We start from the raw sequence: 21,601 nt of genomic DNA, 5'->3' as shown, positions 1-21,601 counted from the left end.
GTACCCAGTACATCTTGACTACTAAGGATGTCCATGTTGTCTGTTATACCAATACCTGCGGGGTGGGGCTACTCCCCTTATTTGAGTATATGTACATGCTGCCCTTGGGATGTGTTTTCTAGCCCTTTGGTCTAAAATGGGGTCCTTTTTCGAGCTGAAGAGTCTAAAATGGGGTCCACTATGCATTATTTTTTATTTTGTTTGGTCTAAAATGGGGTCCATTGTCCTTTACCAAATCGTAACTGCCTTCAATTGCCCCAAAATGTTGCCTTCTAAGATAATGTATTTCAGGTCTAAACTTTCCGCTTTTAAAAACCTGTAATGGTCTAAAATGGGGTATTGAGTTTTGGTCAAAGTGGGTCTAAAATGGGGCCTGGGGTTTCCAGCACCGGCCACACACCCCTACCAGAGCTGGCCACTGATACCCCTCTTCCCAGTTGTTGTTGGGTTTTTTTGTAGAGTCATACACTAAAATACAACACTGTTGGTAAGGTTTTTGTAAAGCCATACACTAAAATACAGCACTGTTCAAGTAAGATTAATGTCTAGCCAATTGACATGCTGTTTCGGGTTCAATGATTTTAATTGTACTACTTTCATAGCATATACATAGTGTTTTTGTCAGTAAGGATTTCCAAGTCACTTTACCAGGGTTCCCAAATAAAATGATGATACACAATAAAAAATATATGGAAAACAGTCTCATTTGTATACAGGTATGTAATAACGCATTCGGTATTGCACTTCAGTGAAAATACCACTCGTACTATGTATGCACACCAATTTTAGTCAACTCTGGTATATATGTAATAATATGAAGACATTGACAGAAAAGAGTTGATTGGTTCATTGTGATGTGATTACTGAAAATTCCTCCTCAGCCACACTGCATTGTCTGATCATGGAAGTACATGTATATGTACCTCCATGGTCTGATACTTAACAAGTGATACTGTGATAGTCACATTATTTAGCATGGCTTTGAATAATATTGATGTAAGCTTATCAGTTTAACCATAGCCCCTACAGGAATGTTTGTGTAGGGTCTATGGTTTAAGAAATGGTTTGGGTTAATCATGAAGGTATATATGGGGGGATAATTTAGGACAGTGTTTTCTCCTCAGCTCAACAAGGGCTTCTTTCATGTTTCAACAATCAAGAAAGCAATCACGTCTCTATCACTAAAATATAAAACCACGACATTTCCACATCTGCTGCCTGATGCTCGAGTCTCCTCAAATGAAAAACTGACACGGAAACCCCGACGTGGGTCTAATCACGACTGGGTAGGTACTTTCACCCGGCATTTTCATTAAATCAATAAATGATAAGAAAATATGGAGTATTTTGGTGACTTGTGGGTGTGAATACCACACAAAACAGAATATGGTCCTGGATTAGCAAAACCACTCTAAAACGTTCACGCTGGGGATTTTTTTCTGTCCCACATATCAACATACACTTCGATTAGACATGGTATCTGAAAATGGTTTCCTTGTTGGACAGCGAAAATCCGCCATTGCTTTGACCTGCCCAAACAACAAGTTTGCCAAATGGTACAATAACTGATCGGTAAATAACCGATATCTGTGAACTACAGTTGTAACAAAAGAGAGAGGACTACGCAGTCGTGGTCCGAGATGATCTCGAATGATTTACAGAATCGTGAATAGAGTTTTGGTTCCGCGACTGCGTGGTACACGGCGTTGACAAGGACATCAGCCGACATGCGTGGAACAACAAGTCGCGAAGAGCCCGGCCTGGCTGGTCGTGGAACCTGTGTGTTGCCTCGAATTTTCCGTGGGTTTTGCCGCTTACAGTCGCATGTTCACGCGAGGAAGTCTTTTAAATATATACTCATACGGTATAGATTTGTAATTCAGACCATTTCAATGGATAATAGTCGAATTTTCTGTCATTTATTTGTGTTTTCAAATGGGACAAGTACTCGAGAAAAACGGCCATTTTTGCGACTGCGCGAACATGGCGGCCATCATGAATGTATCTCAACATTTCACTTGCTTCGACTAAATGGTAAATATGTCGAAAATTTGGAATCACAGAACACTATTGCTTCGGTAGGTGGAAGAACGATAATTTGCTCTGTTATGCCATTTATTTCAGAGCGATTACGCTCGAAACTTGTGGAGATATTACCGCGAGAATTTAGATAGTTTGACAGAAGCCGACGAAAATGTCAAGTGCGACTGCGCGGACAACAAAGAACGGTCGGTAGTGTACCCCACGGAAAATTATATTATTTTTCACAGAGAGCTTTAAAAAATCCCGTATCAGTGGTAAATTGAAGCTTAATAATAAGGTTACCTATAGAAATGTTGCGATTGCAAAATACTTACGACAAGATAGGGAGATTTCACAGCGAAAATCGGTATAATTTGTAAACTGAATGCGCGGGAGCTGTTTCAAACACAACCACTTCTGAGCACGCCAATGAATACGCCTTAGAGGGGGTACTGGCTATTGAAAGTAACGCGACTCGGTTTGTTTGGGAGAATTAGAAATTATCAGAATGTTCTTCCAGAAACGAGTTACGAGAGTTTTCACATTTCTTTCACGTTTTGGAACGTGAGTAAGAAAGGTAGACTTCGTAAATTTGGTGGTTTCGGTCCGTTTCGACAGAGTACAAAACTTCAGAAGCTAGAACTAGTAGAAGTGTCGAATGTGTATTTCGTTTGTCCATTTTTGTCAATGACATGTCGACAGAACTAGATGAACTTAGAAGAGGCGATTTCACAATGTCACGTCACCCAAGCTCAATAAGCGAACTTCTTTCTGGCGTCAATGTAATTGCTGAATTTCATTTTCGCATTTCTCACCAAATTTTGACGGAAAATTTTCACTCCTTCAAGTTCAATGATAACAACTTTTGTATTTTAGTATGTGTACTGAGATGTTAATAATAAAAATTTACTTCGACTCAGTTCTAATGTTGATATTCTAATGGGTAATGTGAGATAAGCTGCTGGGTTTCTGGTAGTATTTGTTTACAATCATGTTTTCACATTTAATACATCGATCGTGCTTGTGTGACCGCTCGCTGTAATAAATGTTTGATGTCGAGGCTTGTGAACGTTCATGGGGGGGGGGGGGGGGGGGCTTAACGGACTATGTTCGTTTATTTAGCGTGTGCGGCATTGTGCGATCGTCTCTAGTAAATGTATATGGGTCGTGTAAAGTTGAGATAGATTTGGGCAAACATGAAAGACAAAGAAAAAAATTGACCTGTATTAACCACGTGTGTGTGTGCGGGAGGGGGGGGGGGGGGTATTCGGATTGTTTATTACTACAAGTGTTCCCTAACCGACAAAATATTCAAATGCTAACAAAAATCCACATTTCAGACAGAAACTACTTTGGGTCAAATGTCTACATTCTGCCTGAATATAATACGAGTGTATAAGCCTCGAAAAATATTGAAAATCGGCAACCTGGTACTAATTGGGTGTAGTTGGGTCTTTGAAAAAATCTCGGAAATCAACTACTTTGATTTGGAAACAGGAAGTTTGGTCAAGTTGTCCAAATTATGGGGTCAAAGGTCGTACATTCTTTCCAGAGGGCGTCAGACCTCTGCATAATGGCAAAAGTCTCGGGGTTTTGTAGAGCAAGACAATATAATACGGCACTTTCGTAAAGTTTTTGTAGAGCCAGACGATAAAATACAGCAGTGTCACTAAAAGAAAAGACATATTTGACCATATATCTTCCCACCGGGGTAAATCTTGAGCAGAGGGTGTGTGAATGTGGTGAGTATGAGACGAAGTTCCACCTTTGACTTAATTTACTCCAGTGATCTCTCTGGGGGGACCATAGACAGTCAAAATCATATAGCCTCCTGCAGCCCCTCACAAAGTGTGGCGTTCTGACTTTCCCAGTTTCCAATGCATAATTTTTTTCTAATAAAATGGTCGTTTCGCGTGGTACAGCTCTATTTTTCATATAACTTTACATTTATTATGTCTGTACAATATTAAAATGAAGTAATTTTGTCAGAAAGCCTCTAGTTTTGGCCCGGGCAGTCCCAGGCATAAATTAGTAGGACCGGACATACCTACCTAAGCTTTCGGAGGCTTGTTACAGATGACACGTCTTTAATATGGTCAAGTGAAAAGTACACCGTGTAGATATGATAAGTCCTCCCCACCAATATTTATCGCATTTTGCTACCAGTTTACTTACTTTTCGATTTGTGTGTATCGACTTAAGTGTTAAATGTTGGCAACACAATTAAGGATCCAACATACAATATTGTGTCAATTGTCGAAGTTTTAACCCCCAAAAAGTATACAGTTTCTAATGCCCTGATATAGGGGAATCCGATTATGTATAGTAAACAGTCATTATTTTCACAGTGGTCATGGACAACCAATTTCGAAAAAAAAAAATACCTGATTTCGCGTAAACACTGCAATATATCTGATTGAAATTTGTAATTTGACAAGCCCTAGCAACATTCGACTTTTGTAGCGCAAAACTGTCAGTTACCGTGATTTCGCCCTGGTCTAAAACCTTCAGCATAGCAACGCATAAAATAAAAAGTTCATAAGGAAAATTGCAGACACGGATGAGGACGTTGCTAGGGCTTGTGGTCAGTGGGGACTATGGTATGTCTGTTCAAAAGTTGTGTGACTGTAACTGTTCTTGTTCAGAATCGCAAAATGGTACTAAAATGCTGACATATAATTCTTTTCTAATCAGTTTCAGTGAAGAAGTCATCGACGATACAAATGCCGATGGAAATTACAGCATCCTGCATGCCACAACAAACGAATTTGCAGCAAATTCAATTTATGTTTATGACTCGCCATTACGAACATGTATGCAACAATCAATGGTATTCAGCGGCGTACACGTAAAATTCTCAGAAAAAATACAAGAAAAAATGAGCGACGACGACAATTACGAGACAGGCGTCTGGAAAAGGAAATCACAGCAGTTTTGACGAAGTTAAATCAAAGAATTAAACGTGTCGGTATTTTCAACGTTAAGTCAAATATCACTGTGTCATTTAGAGTGGAAAGACATCATGAGGAAAATATTGCCTCGTTCAGTTTAAAACTAAATTATATACAAACTACGTTAACAAAAATATCATGTGAAATTCACGACGCCTACAATGATGGACTGTCATATATTTACAAACTCCATGCTGACATCGAAACCGCGTATGACAAATTGAACCAACTACAGTGTTCTTCTCTGCCTCCGCAATATCGACCGAAATTCAAGAAAATCAAGAAGACTCTGATAGAACAATGTGATTCATTGGAAGACGTTTTTAACGAATATGAAAATAGAAGTGTTGTCGTGAGTGTTAACCACGGCAATACTTTCACCGTCCCCTTTCATCCTACAACGACGACGAGTTCCCTGAAACGCACCATAATTGATAAACTGAAATCAAAGGGATGGACAATAAGCGATGCAGAAATATACCTGTCGTTTGGTACAAAGCCTATTCGAGATGGCCTTCGACTAGGAGATTACAACATTCAAAAGGATTCTGTGATAACTGTTACCCAAAAGCTAACAGGTGGTGTGACAGTGTGGCCTCAGGGACTTGTTAATTCTTGTAAAGACCAGGTGTACAAATACTCCTGTGCGCCAGACTCACTTTTTGATCTCTTATACTTCAGTGTCTATAAACTTGGTGGATCAATCTCAAAGTGTCTTAAAGGACAACTCCTTCGCACGCTTTGCGAATCTTTCTCAGCACGTGACTCTTCAAGATCGAGAAAAGAATTACTTCAAACGCGAGAAGCACCATGGGACTGGCTTGTCAGCCATTGCGCCAATGGTTTTGCACCCAAGTACCGTGCAGATGCAGTACTTGGTGATGCCCTGTTTCACTTGGCATGTACGGAAGAAGAAAAAAGACTACTGACTCTGTCCTTTACGACAACAACACGCTGTAATAATTGCAAACATAAAAGACAGAGCGACATCTCATTACTACCAATTGTACTCAGCAATTCAAACGAAGAAAGACAATCGAACAAAACTGTAAGTCAGCTTATCGTAAAACGCGTCAAGGAGTTCATCGACAGTCCGGAAAATAAAAGTTGTGGTAAATGTAACAGTACTTCTACCAACACGGAATTGCCCCGAATTCATACACCCGAGTTTCTCTTCGTGGAATTGCCTTTCATCGATGGTGATAATGAACCTGACATAGAAATCGAAGAAAACATGGCCGTTTTTGAACAAGACTACTCATTTGTTGGAGCCGTCCGGGCAAAACCAGGACATTTCACTTCCATCGTAAAACAACACGATTCTTTCTTTGAACTTAATGATTTACATGAGTACGGACAGGAACCACAACGTGCGGAAACTCTCGCTACATTGATGAGTAAAGTAAATCCAATATCAAGAATCACTTCAAATACACACAAACATAGAACAGGCCCAGGTGACTTCCTTAATATACTTTTATTTAGAAATAATTCAAGAGCGATGAATCAACATTATGGAAATGCTACAACAACGTCATCACAACCGGATAACAAACAAAACAAGACAACGCCGTCAACCTGTAAATACACGACGGTTTCCAAAGCTGTCATAAAACAACCACGAAAACTTCTACTACAACCGGATAACAAACAAAACAAGACAACGCCGTCAACCTCTAAATACACAACAGTTTCCAAAACCGTCATAAAACAACCACGAAAACTTCTACTACAATCTGATAACAAACAAAACAAGACAACGCCGTCAACCTGTAAATACACAACAGTTTCCAAAACAGCCATAAAACAACCAAGAAAACTCAGTGTACTCCAGTCTACAGTAGACCGAACACAAACTGATGAATCATCCTCAAGTAATTCACCCTCAAGTATTGACACTGTACAACGCCGTTTTTTACGTGATATCGGGTCATCTCTGCCAAAATCTATGCAAGACTGGCAGTGTCAAGTCCATCCCAGTGGGAAAGTTTTCGTGACAGTAGATGATGTTGTTAACTTTCTCGGTTACCAGGCGGTGAAAGCTAGGCGTGGATTTGTAGAAATAGATGCTTATATAAAGAAAAGCAACCTAAATCAACAATTGGAATTCATCTTTGAAAAAGGACGCACAAGAACCCACATATCGCTGGATGCATTTGTAACCATAGCATTTATGGGCACGAAAAGTTTTAAAAATCAAGAAAACGTCCATGCTTTACGAAAACATTTAGTGCAGGCAATGGTTAAGAAAGTGACGTCTGATTCATCTTGCCAAGAAAAGAAAGCCACTGAAAAATTGGCGAGTGACAAACAAACACCTAAACGGAGACCAAGTAAAGGTGTGACCACTGTTCGAAAACGTAAGTTTCTGTCTAGGCCAACTCATTTGTTAATTAAAAATGTGGGGCGAAGTAAGAAACGTATGCGTCGAAGTGGGGAGTTGAGGAGAAGGCTGGCAGCACAACGTGAGTACTTATGTGATCTAGCGAAAAATGTCCATCACGGTGATAAACGCGATTTACTCCAGGCCATTTGCCAAGAGTTAGAAACAGATAGTGGGAAACAGATTTGGACAACATGGGCTGGGAAACTCTCAAGAAACGACATTATGTATATACTGAAGAACACGTCAGGAAGTTGCGGATATTCATCGTTATATGATGAAATCATCCGTCAACAGGCAGCTGAAACATTACACATAAATGCAAAGTCAATTTTACAGATAACAGATAACTGTCGTCGCAATAGTATTATCAGTGAAATCGGCAAGATGCTTCCAAACTTTTTTGACTCGAAACGTAAGGTAGAAAAGCTGAAGAACAAATACAATGAAGAATTCAGATGTATTCTGCGGCCACAGCGAACTGCCAACGGTTGGCGCATTGACCCATTGTCATTACACACATGCTTACAATTCCTGTACTACTGGCTACCGAAAGAAGAATTGTGGAGGTTGCACGGTGATGCACGTCACTACGGACGGAAACATACAACCGTCATTAACCTGAGCTGCATAAACAACGAACTAGTACTCCATGATTTGAAATTTCACAATCCCGATGAATATTGGCCAATTGCAGTATTCTATGAAAAAGACAGTCGACATAACTTAGAGTGCAACATTGGAAACGGCTTTGGGAAGCCGGGTTTTCTTGAGGACTTTGCCACGAAAATACAATCTGAAGGCCACAAGATATTTTTGTGTGGTGACTCCATGTTTCTGGACAATGTCTTAGCGCGGAAAGGCATTGGACCACTTACGGATTCTGGATTCAACATATATATGAATGATACAGTGCAGTCAAAAGCCGATGTTTGTCCTCGAAGCGGGCTTCGGTCGAATTTAAACAAAACTTTTGACAGGGAGCACACAGAATCACTTATCCCTAGCATACATGTCAATCAAATAGGCGTTTGCATCGACCATGCCATAACAAGAATTGTAGAGAAACTCGTGACGCTGCGAATCATAAAATCCACCTGTTTGGTGTCGGACATTCCTGGAAGAGACGGGATTGAAAGAAGAAATGCCAGTCTTCTGCACCTGGTGGAAAACCTAAGAAAAAGAGGAGTTAAAAGCGGTCACTTTGATATAAAGTTTGATTCCAAAGGCAACCTTGACAAACCTCTCTCATTTAATAAATCAGATGCTAGAGTTATCATTGCAGAGCCACAGGATTTTGGTGAAGGGCCGGAAATGGACCACGTCTTGCACGGCGTAGCTTCCGACATACCCCAGCAACCCATTCGCGACTGCTTGAAAGAAAAACTGGGATTGGATGATGGCATAACAACAGAATATGAAATCGAAAGTCTAATACTGCATCATCTCAATGAAATGTACAAAATAGCCAGAGAGGATCCAACACCCAAACTGAAAAGTGGGGCGCCACTTTTTTCAAGGAACGTGGATGATTACAGTTGGGGACTGACTGATAGAGAAATTAATGAGTATGTTCACCATGCTGATATATTTCATGGGCTCTTCATACACCATTACGGGGCACATAATCTCACACCATATATGGTGAAAATGATAGACGTAATTCCGATACTACTCAAAACTTTCCCTTTTAAATCTGTCATGAGACTTTCAACAGAGGGTGGTGAACACACAAACTATGCACACTCCGAACACTTCTTTCAACGCACCCCAAGAGGCGGTGGCCATCACAAGACAGATACAATATATTTACTGTTGACTCATAGATATAGACAATTACGACACCGAATTTCAACTTATGCGTCAAGTACTGACCCTGTCGAAAGACGTATCGCAGAAAAGTTCGAAGAGTATGTAACACGGAATAGTGCTGCTGCGAAAATTCAGAGAACATTTAGAAGTTTTTTAGCAAGACGACAAAAAACCCGTACAACACCTCAAGCTAATGATTTCCCGGTCAACTCTGATCTCCTGCTGTCAAAGTTTAACTTTTTTCTTTTTGGAAGAATACCAGCAAAGTTGAAAATGAACAAGAATGAATTTGTATCATTGATTGGAAAACACGGTGGAAATGTAATTGAAAATTGTCCACCCAAAGGTGTGAACATTGATGTTACAATACTGACTTCACAACTTGAGATGGATAAAGAAAACCCAGCCGACACTATTTGTTCAGGGTATCGGAGAGGTTGGAAATTTGTCAGTCACGATTTCATCACGGATGCCATCAAGAACCACGAGCTTCAGAGCATTGAAACGTATCAACTGAACACTGGTCAACTGTCAAAGGCAACTGTCGGCAGTTTTGGGGAAATGACGCCAGAAAAACTTAATTTCAGGTAAGGCAACGTACACTTCCACCATTTATACTCAATCCGGATACAAATCATTATCAATGTACCAGATAAAGTGAAAAATATATCAGATGAATATTAATGAAGTTCAAATGAAAAATAAAACGAATATTTCGCCCAAGTTTCAAATTTAGTGGGAAAGGGGAGAGTGCAGTAAAGTTTTACTTTTTTTTCAAGACTTTAATAAATCTGTTGTTCGCATTACAGCCAAGCCGTCAGCGGAATTACTCGAATTCGAAAGAAATTAAATTTTGAAAGGAAGAGGCAGTACAATGAAACAGACTTGTATGACACAAGTGACATTAAAGGTGAGTAACTAACTGTTCTAGTTCTATCCACAATTAATTACAATAGGCCTTGTTTGAGATAAGTGATTTGTTGAAATGTTGGTGCTTGCCACTATGTTTTGAAAAGCAGTGACATTCGATACGCTACATTCTGAGCAATATAACAATATTGTGAATAATTTTGTTTTGTGTGAATAACTTCAGCAAGAACAGCAAATTTAGGCACTTTAAAAATACTTTCGAAATAAGAATGGTGTAGTGTGTTATAATCATCTTGATCTGCCTGTTTATGTAATATCTTTGATATATAGTGCGATGCTAACATTGTTTTCAGAACGAGCCTCTTCACGAGCGAAAAAAAAGAAGTTTGACCCCTTGCAACCCCCAAAACGTGTGGCAACCTATGGATATTACGTGAAACAAGTCACTCCACAGGTTAGTAACACAAACTTGTAAATGTCGTGTGACGTCAGACTCATTGTGAGCAGCCCCAATGGAACACACTGAATTGTACAGTAGGCCATTGTACTTTACAACAACTCAATAAAACGAGGCGATCATAGGTGTACATTGTAGCAAGAACAACAGGAGAGAGAGAGAGAGAGAGAGAGGGGGGGGGGGGAGATCATTTACTTAAAGTCTTGTCACTCCAAATTATCCACGTCACAGTCTCGTTTCTGTAAATTGATTTGCAACTATTTTTGTCAGTAAAGATTTTATGATACCATTGACTAATAAAATCATATGGATCCATTTACCTATTCTTATATCACTGACAACACATTGGTAACGGACATTGCAAATAGTGGTAACGTACACTTCACGAAATCATCCACGTCATTGCTTGACGTCTAGGTAAAACACAATGAAAGTGTTATAACAGTGAACTACAATATCTTCCATATAACATGGCAAAGTTTCAGCCCAAATATCAATGTGCTTACAGAGATAGAAAGAAGCAAAGGGAGGAGAGTCTTATTTAGCGAGAGAAAGGCAAAGACGACGGAGAAACTACATTACCTCCTCAGACCTAAGTTGTATTCAGCTAGTTAAAAGGAATTAGCAGGGCAGGTTGCGATTGAAAAAAAATACACAGAGAAAAAAAAAGTAATTGTTTCACGGATGAACTTAACACACTGAACTTAATATTGAGTGAAACCATAAATGAAGTACACCAAACATTTAAATTTTCGTAGGTCAGCTCAGAAAAGGAAGTGGTACATCTTGACCTGGTAATTCACAAAGGTCTGGGATTTAAACAAACTACTAAGAGATTGGATATCAAAACTAAATACTAAACCAACTGACACTTTCCAGTACCTTCACAGACAATCATGTCGCCCAAACTCAAACAATGAGATACATACGAACATGCAGTAACGAAGAAGATTTCCAAAACAAAACAAAACAGAATTCTTCATAAACAAACTGATGTACACAAAGAGGATACAACGAATCAGAAGTGGTTCGCTCAATAGATGGAGTCTAATATAAGAATAGAGAGATATATCTCCGAAATCGAACACCAACACAAGTGAATCTTCTAGTCTTCAAGACAACACAACATAGTTCCCATATCAAAGCGTCCCAATTTACTGAATGACGTATTAGCAAAACACTGGAACTTGTTAGAATTCAAAGTAATGTATTATTGAACAAACTCTACCCAACCAAACCAAACCAATCATAGCACTGAAAAAGAATAAAAACTGAAAAGATTAACTAGTCACAACTAAATTAAATTCATCTGTCTTAAAAAGCAAGGCTGAAAAAGCCTTGACGATCATAATATGATTGAAATACTGGCATCTCTGTGTGATGAACAATACATCATGAAATGTTCGATACCATGAATCAATTCTGCCGATATGTGAATTGTTTGATATAACATTATACGGACTTTAGGCGACGTTTAGCATTGTGTTTACATTTCATATGTTCATGTTATAGCAGTTATGATCAATATAAACAGTACATTCTACAAAAACAATTCATGAAACAGACTAAGGATTCTGAAGGAAATGTCCGTTACTGTGTTTATATGTTCAGTGTTCATTAAAAGACACACTTAAGTATCACTAATGCGATTCTGAGATTATAATATGTAAAAAGGACAGTCGTTACTTTAAAATTTTAATCATTGAAAGTTTACTTTTTTCTGAGAAATCTGACCTCTTTGATTTTTTCTTTTCAGTGAAAATCACCTACGCATGCGCAAAATATCATGGGGTTATCAATATCTTGGGGAATAATGGGGTTTTTATGGGGTTGTTTTGAGTGCATGGTCTTCGTAAACGTATGTTATGTCAAGTTGTCAACACAAATGTCAAATAGAATGTTTTTCTAATGACGTCTCTAATCTTGGAAAATATAAAAGGTTTTCAGTTCTTACAGTTGAAATGTACGTTACATACTCAATGATGATAAATTTGACCAAACAATTCGTTTTCTAAAGGGGTTTGCACTTTCAACTATGGTACATCGGTTTAGTAGATATTGACTTTCTATGTTAGGTAAAATGATATGAAATGAAACCACGTGTCACTTACATACACCTAATGGCAAAGATGTTTGATGCACCCGATGGCCACAAAATTCCTAATACATGTAATCATAATATCACATATTACGTTTGACCAGTACTGCTACGGAAATACCAATTCAACCGAAGCTGTCATGCGACTTTTCAAGTAATATGAGATTCAGTTTAAAATACATCTAAGGTAACATCGTAAAATTACAAAAGCTTTCTTGTATAATTCCATGTATATTGTCGTCTTCCTCATTGTAACGTACGTTTCAGATAGTTATTTTACACCCTTTACAGTAGTTTGCATTGGACTCATTTAAATAAAATCTGTAACACTTAATTTGAAATCGCTTTGGATAAATGTTGTACAGATACAAGGCTTTCAAAATCAGTAAAACTTGGCTTGTTCGATGAACTTTAATTTTCATAATTTCAAACCCTGAATTGCACCTTCTTATTGGGTTTGGGTGTATGTGCGTAACAACTACATTGAAACACAAGTTGCACTTTACAGGGTTTTTTTTTTAGAGAATGAGTTATTTCTTATTATGACATGGGCCAATTTGAAAAAACGAAAACGATCCTGTTTTCAAAAAATGCGCCAGTTTCATCTTTCCTAAAGAGTAACTAAATAGAAACACAAGTTGTACGGGACAATTTTTAGAAAATGATATATTATAACAGTATGCTGATAATTAAAAAAGACCAGAAAAGATTGAATCTCATCTTATACATTTGGACATAAAATGTATTACTGTCTTACTGTGTTTACTGTCTTATTTATTTTCAGTTATTAATGTCATATCCGGGAAAGCGGTCTTTGGCACAACGAAATGCCGTCATTGGTAAAATGTGGCGATCCTTATCACTGGCAGAAAGGGAGAAATTCCAAAAGGGTGCAAGAAGAGAGTTTTTGCTGAAGAAAGCGAGGAGCGTGTCAGCGAAGGAAAGACATCGTGCTGAACAGGTGGTAAAACTACGACATGGAAATTTGTATTCATACAGAAACGCAATTTCAAAAATGTGACAAAGGTAAAGCTGAAATACAGTTTTGTTAACGTTTTATGTGCACAGGATAGTTAAAATTTCAGCATCCGGTTTTGATGAAAATTTGTCTACAGCTTGACTGTATCTGTGTAATCATGGTTACTATAAGCATAGATAATAGAGAGGGCTATGCTATAAGAGACGGTTTGGAAACGAACCCACCTCTATTATATGCATTACGTGTCTCAACAAACACTTTTAAAACAAAAGTAAGACAATAGCCACTGACGAGATAAACTATCATTTGCAAGATGGTGATTGACCATAACCAAAAAAACACATTTTTGATATCGAATGACAGAAGTATTTCAAGTGTCTAAAGTTTTCTGTATGTCGAGTTATGTTTTTGTTTGTTCAAATCATAAGAGAGTTTTGAGGGTAAAAACATGGTTACAACGCGGTTACTTTTTGAGACGCGAACAGGAAAGAGTAAACGTGTTCTCAAACCTTTTAATAATAGCGTTTCCAAACTGAAAGGCTAGAATCTACAGACTGTTCTAACCACAATGCATCAAAATTCTTAAAACAATAACCAGCGAAAGCCAGGCATTGTCGCCAAACAATATAGTTGCGGCGCATTTAGTTTATTTGCACTTGCGATGTATACGTAATATTAACAAATGATAGGTAGCACTGGTCCCACTTTACCCCAGCAATTCAAACCATGGAAGTACCATGTTCAAACCAACAACACTGAAGTTCTTGTAAGTTGCCACGTCTTTCTAAATACGAATCATCATTTCTTTCAGCAACGGCGATTCTATCGAAGTTATTGATTGTGAGGGTGTTTGGCGGCCGGCCCAAATACTCGAGGTGAAAACAAGTACATTGTCCGTTACATGAACTGGAACAGTCGATACAACGAAACTATGTTCAGGTCAACCGTGCGTCTTCCCACAAAAACACAACCACTGATGAAGAGGAGGCGTGAGAAAATAGTGCTGACACCCACTGGTCTGTTCAAATATCACGACCATCCTGAAACACTGGTGAAGGCGGAAGACAAAGTAGAATACATTGATGGGCTGTGTTACAGTACTGGTGAAGTAAAAACGAATGGTCCAATGAACAAGAGCGTTTTGCTAGACGATGGCAAAGTTGTCGTGTATGATGACATCATCAACGGTCGTGTAGCTCTCCAGGATGAAACCGAAGCCAGAAGAAAAAAAAACGTGCCACACCAAAACAAGCACCTGACTCTAGCGGGAAGAAACAGAAAATTACTAATTGTGATGACATCCTGGCCGAGAGAAGACAATGCAAAAAGAAGCAAAGTGGGCAACGTGGGGCTGCAGGGATGAGCGAAAAAAACACGTAAGGAAAGAGCCGAACCCCCAAAACGCCGTATCGAGACTATTTTGGACAATGACACTCTACAGCTATTTGCTATTACTGTCAAAGGTGTACCGGTTCACTGTGGGTCATTTGTAGAAATTGACCAATGTATCATATTCGTCAAAAGTATCTCTTCATGCAATGGTGAAACGTACATTTCCGGTCTAAAGATTCGTTTTCTGAATCGCCAGTTCATTTCTCAGATAGGAAATGTTGACCATAGTTATCACCATAGTTAATCCTCCCTTGAAGGAATGGAAGGAACGCGCAAGTATGACAAAAATGGGTGTTGAGGACAGAGAGACAACTGCCATTGTTACAATCAAGTTTACATGGATCAACAAATTAAATTACGTCATGGGAAAGGGGACAACATATAGAGACCAGCAGTTTCTAAACCAAGTCGTCAACGGTCATCATGTTGCAGTCATCTGTACTGAGAACAGGCCATGCATTGTTAGATACCACAAAAAAGGGAAACTGTATCAATAAATTTCCACTATGGGTGCTGGAACAGAAATGGAATCCCTCAGCATGTATAAACTCATACAGCACTCTTCACATCAATCTTTTCTGTCATGAATTTTGAAGAGTTAAAACATGACTGTCATTTGTTATTGAACAGTTACGTGATATTGGGAATTTTGTATGTCAATTATTCAACATTCCTGCAATTAAATGAATTTACAGTGATTATATATTGTGTATTCTTGTGCTTTATTAAATATTTAACATGAATATAATTGATTGCATTTCCATTTTTGTTACATATCCATGTTTTTTATCAATCAAATGGCAATCAAATACATCAAAACAAAACATTTTCAAGCATGAAACAGTACTTATATTAATGATTATATTCTTTTAAAAGATGGCACATTTAATTGTCATAATTATTTTGGTGAAATTCAGAATTTTAATTAATTTCACAATCATTCACCTCACTCACAATTTTAAATTCCAATATTTACAAATTCAGGTGACATTTTTTAACATTCAATGACATTTAATTTTTTTTAAATACCAATTTTGTTACTGACATTATATCATGCTGTGAATATTCAGGAAATGTTTTCTAGAAGGGTAACAAATTTAAACAGATAACACTTTATTAACTATACTGTGAACAATATATACAAATTATGATCCCAACGATACACTCTATAATTACATAAATATATGACAAGTTTAATACGAAAATTTTTAATCTAATTCATATGATATACATGTTTTGTATTTCATTGTCATCATACAAATCATATGGCTGACAACTGTACATTCCAATATTTACAGTTTATAGACCCATACAAGAATGCTATTTGTATAGCAACGTTATGAATACATTATTCTTTCATTCTGTGGGGTAAAAATTAATGCTACTTGAGTGTCTAAATTACAGTTCATAGACTCAATCAAAATGCTGGTTCACTTTGTTGCATTTCAAATTTTAACACTATACACAAATTGTGACCCCAATGATACACTCTTGCTGATGTACATATAGCATCATTATATGTGTCTTAATACTGTGTACATTAGTTATATCATTTCTTACTGTGTTTATAAAGCCTACTTAGAGCTGGAGTGATACAACCATGTAATGCTGATCTTTTTATTTCACTCATCAATTTGTCAGAACAGTGTACACATGACACATCACCACTGACTTTTACATTGCCACAAAGGCAGTGACCCGGGTATGTAAAATATTTATCGGGTATATATTTCTCTTTCTCCTTTGTTTAATATTTACCTTCTGTTGCCCTACGGTATGTATCTGTACTGGGGTCATGTTGTCTTAACCAGTACAAAATCATGAACTCGTGGCAGAATATTAATGCCCAACGGTACTGTGGTGTTGAATTCTGATTATACTCTGCTAACCGCTGATGTTTAGCTTCTCTACCTTCCATTGTGTTAAGACCTAGACCCATGCCAAATTTCTTATATATATATTTGGTGTGTACTGGCACACAATGGCCAATGTGCCAAATTGTATTATTTACATCGAGAAAGAGGGAATGCACATTGAAATATAACTTACACTTCAACTTCAATTCCGTAAGTTCAGCCTCAGTGATGTTGAACCTTGCCATTACAATTGTTACATCTCTTAATAAGCGCCCTATATATGCGTAAAGCATAATCCTAAATCTCCTCTCCTCTACTGTATTCTGCTTGTCAAGTGCATTCACAAGACACATGTAATTCAAAGACAATTTACGAGACTCCTCACCTGTAAACCGAAACTGTGCAGCATTGACAGTTTTGTCATTACTCAGTGACTTGACTACTCTATGGTACAATTTTCCTGCCTTGGCAATACATTTGGGGGCAAAAGGGAACTTATACAAACAGCAATTCTCGGGTAGATCTTTAAGTTTCATACCATTTACCATGTCTGTTTCAGGGGTTTGTGATAAAAGGCGTCTACAAGGAGCATCTTAAAGTAGTATTGCCAGGCATTATTTTTCAGATGCAATGGCTCCACTTTTGCCTTATCAATATACTCACCTAAAGGAGGCACAAATTCCTGCCGGGATTCATTCTTGGCAATATATTCTGTTATTTTGCTTATGGTATTTTTTGTTCTCTTAAATATCTGTACAGATCTTTTGAACTTGTTTTCCTTTTCAGCCATATTTACTCTATCAGTGTATTTCCATGGTTCCCATTTACACCCCTCACCTACACTGACACCTATTGTCACAATATCTGGTTTACTTACATTAGCAAATGAACTGAAATAGGTTGCCGAATTCGACAGTTCACCAGACACACTAGCAAGACCCTTCTGATCAAATGGCAGAAGAGAAACTTGGAAACTTACCTTTATATTGTTGATGTCATACACTTTACTTTCAATTTCATGCAACTCTGCCTGCAATGTGTGTGCATAATCAATCATTATTTCATCATTTTCCTTACAGTTTGCCCCAAGGAGCAAAAATTTATCATCAGGGCTTGCAACACGATGGCCAACATTTAGAAAACTTACTACCCATGCAGTAGCTTCATTGTATTTCCCAAAAGGAAAGGGTGCCCCATCTGACCCTATAGCTATATGGAAGACACCCTCTTCTTGGCAAAACCAATTAACTACCGTAAGTTAGGATTAGTTTGCTGCATAACAAAATATAATTTAACCATCTTAAGTAGCAGCTCCTCAGGTCTTCTGCATAATCCAACTACCTTTCCATCCAAGGTTACTGGATCTAGCTGGCCTATATCCAAACCAAGGATGTACTCTTGTAGTTTGATGTATGGCAGAATCCTTGGAATACTGCATTGAAAAACAAACTGCAGTGCTTTTCTGCCTTTACTCAACTTTGACAAAGATTGTAATTCACTTTGTCTAATAATAGCGTACTTTCTCTTTGAAAGTACACCCCCATTGTATAGAACCTGTACACTTCTTACAAGGTTTGCATCACTTTGCTGAAAATTCTTAATAGAATCTTTTACAAGAAAAGGAAGGACTGTCTTTGTCATGGTTTCAGACTTGGTTATGTAAGATCTCATTTGACATGCAGAAGCATTTGAAACTAATGTAAACCATAACCCATCTAGAGCAGCAGTACTTGGTATGTGTCCCTTACTGACAGTAGAGGAAGTGCCATGAACAGACTCTGCTTCAAGAGTCTCCCTTTGCCTCCTCCACTGTTCGACTATGGGGAGAGCTTCGGTGACTCACTGTCATCCTCAAAAATCCTGCTGGCCTTGTTGACCCACCTGGCTCTCTTGATTGCTATATTGGGTGCATTGTCTGCCTAGTGTATTCTCAGAAAAAGTAAATAACAAGAATATTTTATAGGAAATAATATATTATCAATTTAATGAATAAATGATTATATAGACTATTAAATAAATATCAAACAAATTGCATTTTATTAGGCTGCATTTTAAAATATATTCACACACACACACACACACACACACACACACACACACACACACACACACACACACACACACACCAATAACAATATCAAATTAGTATATGTCACATGTCCCTTTCAGAAATATCTGTATCTGCAATTCATTCTATTTATCTTACCTTTCTATTGTTACTTATGTTATTTTCTAGTTTACGGACTGCTTGGTGTTGTCTATTTATGGTTGCTCTTGCTTGCCTAACTAGTTTCCTGCTGCTGGCTAACTTCAATGTAATAGCAACTAACTCTTGTTCTTGACGTTTCTTTTCCCTAGCCCATACACCTATGTTAAACCGACCACCTCTAACACCAGCTGCTGGTTGGTGTAACTGTAACTGGCTGCCGTGATGGTTATCTATATGGTGCCTGGCTAACCTACTTTCAGCAGCCCAACTTCCTATATTGAACCGTTTCCGTAGTATAGACATTACTTCAGTTTGATTTGAATATACACGTGCAAAGTTGCTGAGTGGAGTCAGACCTATGGACGAGAGGAATAACTCGTTATCAGCAGCAGCAACAACAACAACAACAGCAACAACAACAACAACGACGACGACGACGACGACGACGACGACGACGACATTCAAAAAGCAGAACTGAATTGCTGCATATCAATAAAAATCAGCTTCTGAGTGGTTTTGTGCCAGTGAAGGAAAAATCACTCAAAATTCCAGCCGACTTATCTTCTGTTATGAAACCATTTGTTGATCAGCATCGAATAAAAACTCTTCGTTGTTCCTTCATGAATTGCCGATCACTGTCTAATAAATCTACAGCCATCAATGAATTCCTCCAAGACCATCACTTAGATATTTTAATGCTCGCCGAGACATGGCTTCGTGACAATGAAAGTGATTCATCCCTCATCACAGATGTTCTTCCACCAGGCTATATTATCATCAGTGTTCCACGTAAAGGTCTTTAAATCGTCACTGTCAGTGTTGCAACATCCAGTTTCTACCTCATTTAAATCAATCGAATTAATGGAGGTACGTATAAAAACTCCATCGTCGCATATCACATTAGCTACGGTTTACCGTCCTCCACCAAATAAATTAAATGGTTTTAGTGTTGATGATTTCGTCAACGACTTCACCGATTTCTTGTCTTGTCATCTCACCAATAATTCGCCGTTTGTCATCGCTGGCGATTTCAACTTTCATACTGACAATCCGAACTGTCCGAATACCCGGAAATATCATGACATTCTGGAGTCATTTTCTATGCGTCAATTGGTAACTTGTGCTACACATCGTGCTGGTCATACTATTGACCATATTATTACTCGTGCTGATGACAGTACCGTCGCTGATGTTCGAGTCGAACCAATCTATGCGATTTCCGACCATTTCCCGGTTCTATTCTCCATAAACAATTTCTCTTACGTCAGAAATACTCGAAAATCCATCAAATCAAGAAACATGAAATCCTTTTCCGCTAATGTGTTCACTGCTGACTTATCTGCATCTATTCGCCTCCAATCAGATGCTGACATATCTACTAATTGGGATCTTCTTAATAACACAGTTAGCGATGTATTTGATCGCCATGCACCAACTCGTGAGAGACTGGTCCCCAATAGGCGACCAGTTCCATGGATTAATCAGTCAATCATCAATGCACGGTTGAAAAGAATGAAGGCAGAAAGAGTGTGGAGAAAATCAGGGTTGGAAGTACATCGTCAGATTTACAGGGCCTGTCGGACTGACGTCGTGCGCATTGTTGAGGAGGCAAAAAAAGAGTTATTACGCCGGACTTGTTGACGATTGCGCGGGTAACCAAAAACAGTTATTTCAGGTTGCAAAGGGTCATACTAACACTTCTGCTGTTCTACCAAAACATGGGGATTCCTCGGAATTAGCAAATCGTTTTGCTCAATTCTTTTTAAATCGCGTCAAGTCTCTAACCTTGAACCTGGGCACTGTACCTGGAAATTCTAATCACCACTATTCACAACCTGTTGCTGAAATGAAACCCGATTGTCGCCTAGATGCTTTTAAACCTACTACTGGTGATGAAATTGACACGATCATTCGTTCATCGCCTTCATCTATTTGCTGCCTTGACCCGATTCCAACCAAGATCTTCAAACACCCTGACATTATACAAGTATTGTTACCGCACATTACCGAAATCTTCAATAATTCTCTACGGTATGGTGTAGTACCCGCTCATTTTAAGGAAGCCGTCGTTAAACCTCTCATTAAAAAGCCATCTCTTGAGCAAGAAGTTCTTAAAAATTACCGCCCTGTATCTAACTTGCCGTTTTTGTCGAAGACTTTAGAACGTATTGTTGCCAGGAGGCTGACTTCCCACATTGTTAACTATTCACTGGACGAGCCATTGCAATCTGCGTACAAACCAGGACATAGTACAGAGACTGCTCTCCTAAAGTAACAAATGACATCTTGCTCTCTCTTGATGAGAAAAGGGACGTCTTCTTGGTATTGCTTGATCTTTCCGCAGCATTTGACACTGTGAACCATTCTATTTTACTGAATCGCTTAAGAGACCGTTTTGGTCTTTCAGATAGTGTCCTCATGTGGTTTCAGTCCTACCTCTCCAATCGCAGTCAGTGTGTACTTGTGAATTCCACCCAGTCACCATTCTATCCGCTTGACACTGGGGTACCACAGGGATCGGTTCTAGGACCTATACTTTTTAATATGTACACTTCTCCATTAGGTGAATTAG

The 21,601-nt window shown here is 38.4% G+C and overlaps 1 protein-coding gene across 2 annotated transcripts; it reads left to right on the top strand.

Moving 5' to 3' along the window:
* Positions 1-1,738: 1,738 nt before the first annotated feature.
* LOC144432666 (uncharacterized) lies at positions 1,739-15,677 on the top strand. Of its 2 annotated transcripts, none has more exons than XM_078120933.1 (6): positions 1,739-2,078; positions 4,717-9,755; positions 9,978-10,078; positions 10,392-10,492; positions 13,378-13,619; positions 14,384-15,677. In XM_078120933.1, the coding sequence occupies exons 2-5, from the start codon at positions 4,834-4,836 to the stop codon at positions 13,612-13,614; spliced, it is 5,361 nt and encodes a 1,786-aa protein (XP_077977059.1). In that variant the 5' UTR covers positions 1,739-2,078; positions 4,717-4,833; the 3' UTR covers positions 13,615-13,619; positions 14,384-15,677. The 2 variants fall into 2 exon arrangements, with proteins under 2 accessions (XP_077977059.1, XP_077977065.1); XM_078120939.1 differs by having other exon boundaries at positions 1,994-2,034.
* Positions 15,678-21,601: the final 5,924 nt, after the last annotated feature.

This window comes from Glandiceps talaboti, chromosome 1 (assembly GCF_964340395.1).
Source record: "Glandiceps talaboti chromosome 1, keGlaTala1.1, whole genome shotgun sequence".
Taxonomy (NCBI): domain Eukaryota; kingdom Metazoa; phylum Hemichordata; class Enteropneusta; family Spengelidae; genus Glandiceps; species Glandiceps talaboti.
The sequence above is the reverse complement of the archived record's forward strand: the minus strand, read 5'-3'. Positions and strand labels throughout refer to the sequence as shown.

Excerpts from the sequence above, each read along its gene's own strand:
- LOC144432666 (XM_078120933.1), top strand. The coding sequence starts at position 4,834 with ATGTATGCAACAATCAATGGTATTCAGCGGCGTACACGTAAAATTCTC. Across the intron at positions 9,756-9,977 it reads CCAGAAAAACTTAATTTCAG|CCAAGCCGTCAGCGGAATTA; the intron begins GTAAGGCAACGT and ends TTCGCATTACAG. Across the intron at positions 10,493-13,377 it reads TGAAACAAGTCACTCCACAG|TTATTAATGTCATATCCGGG; the intron begins GTTAGTAACACA and ends ATTTATTTTCAG.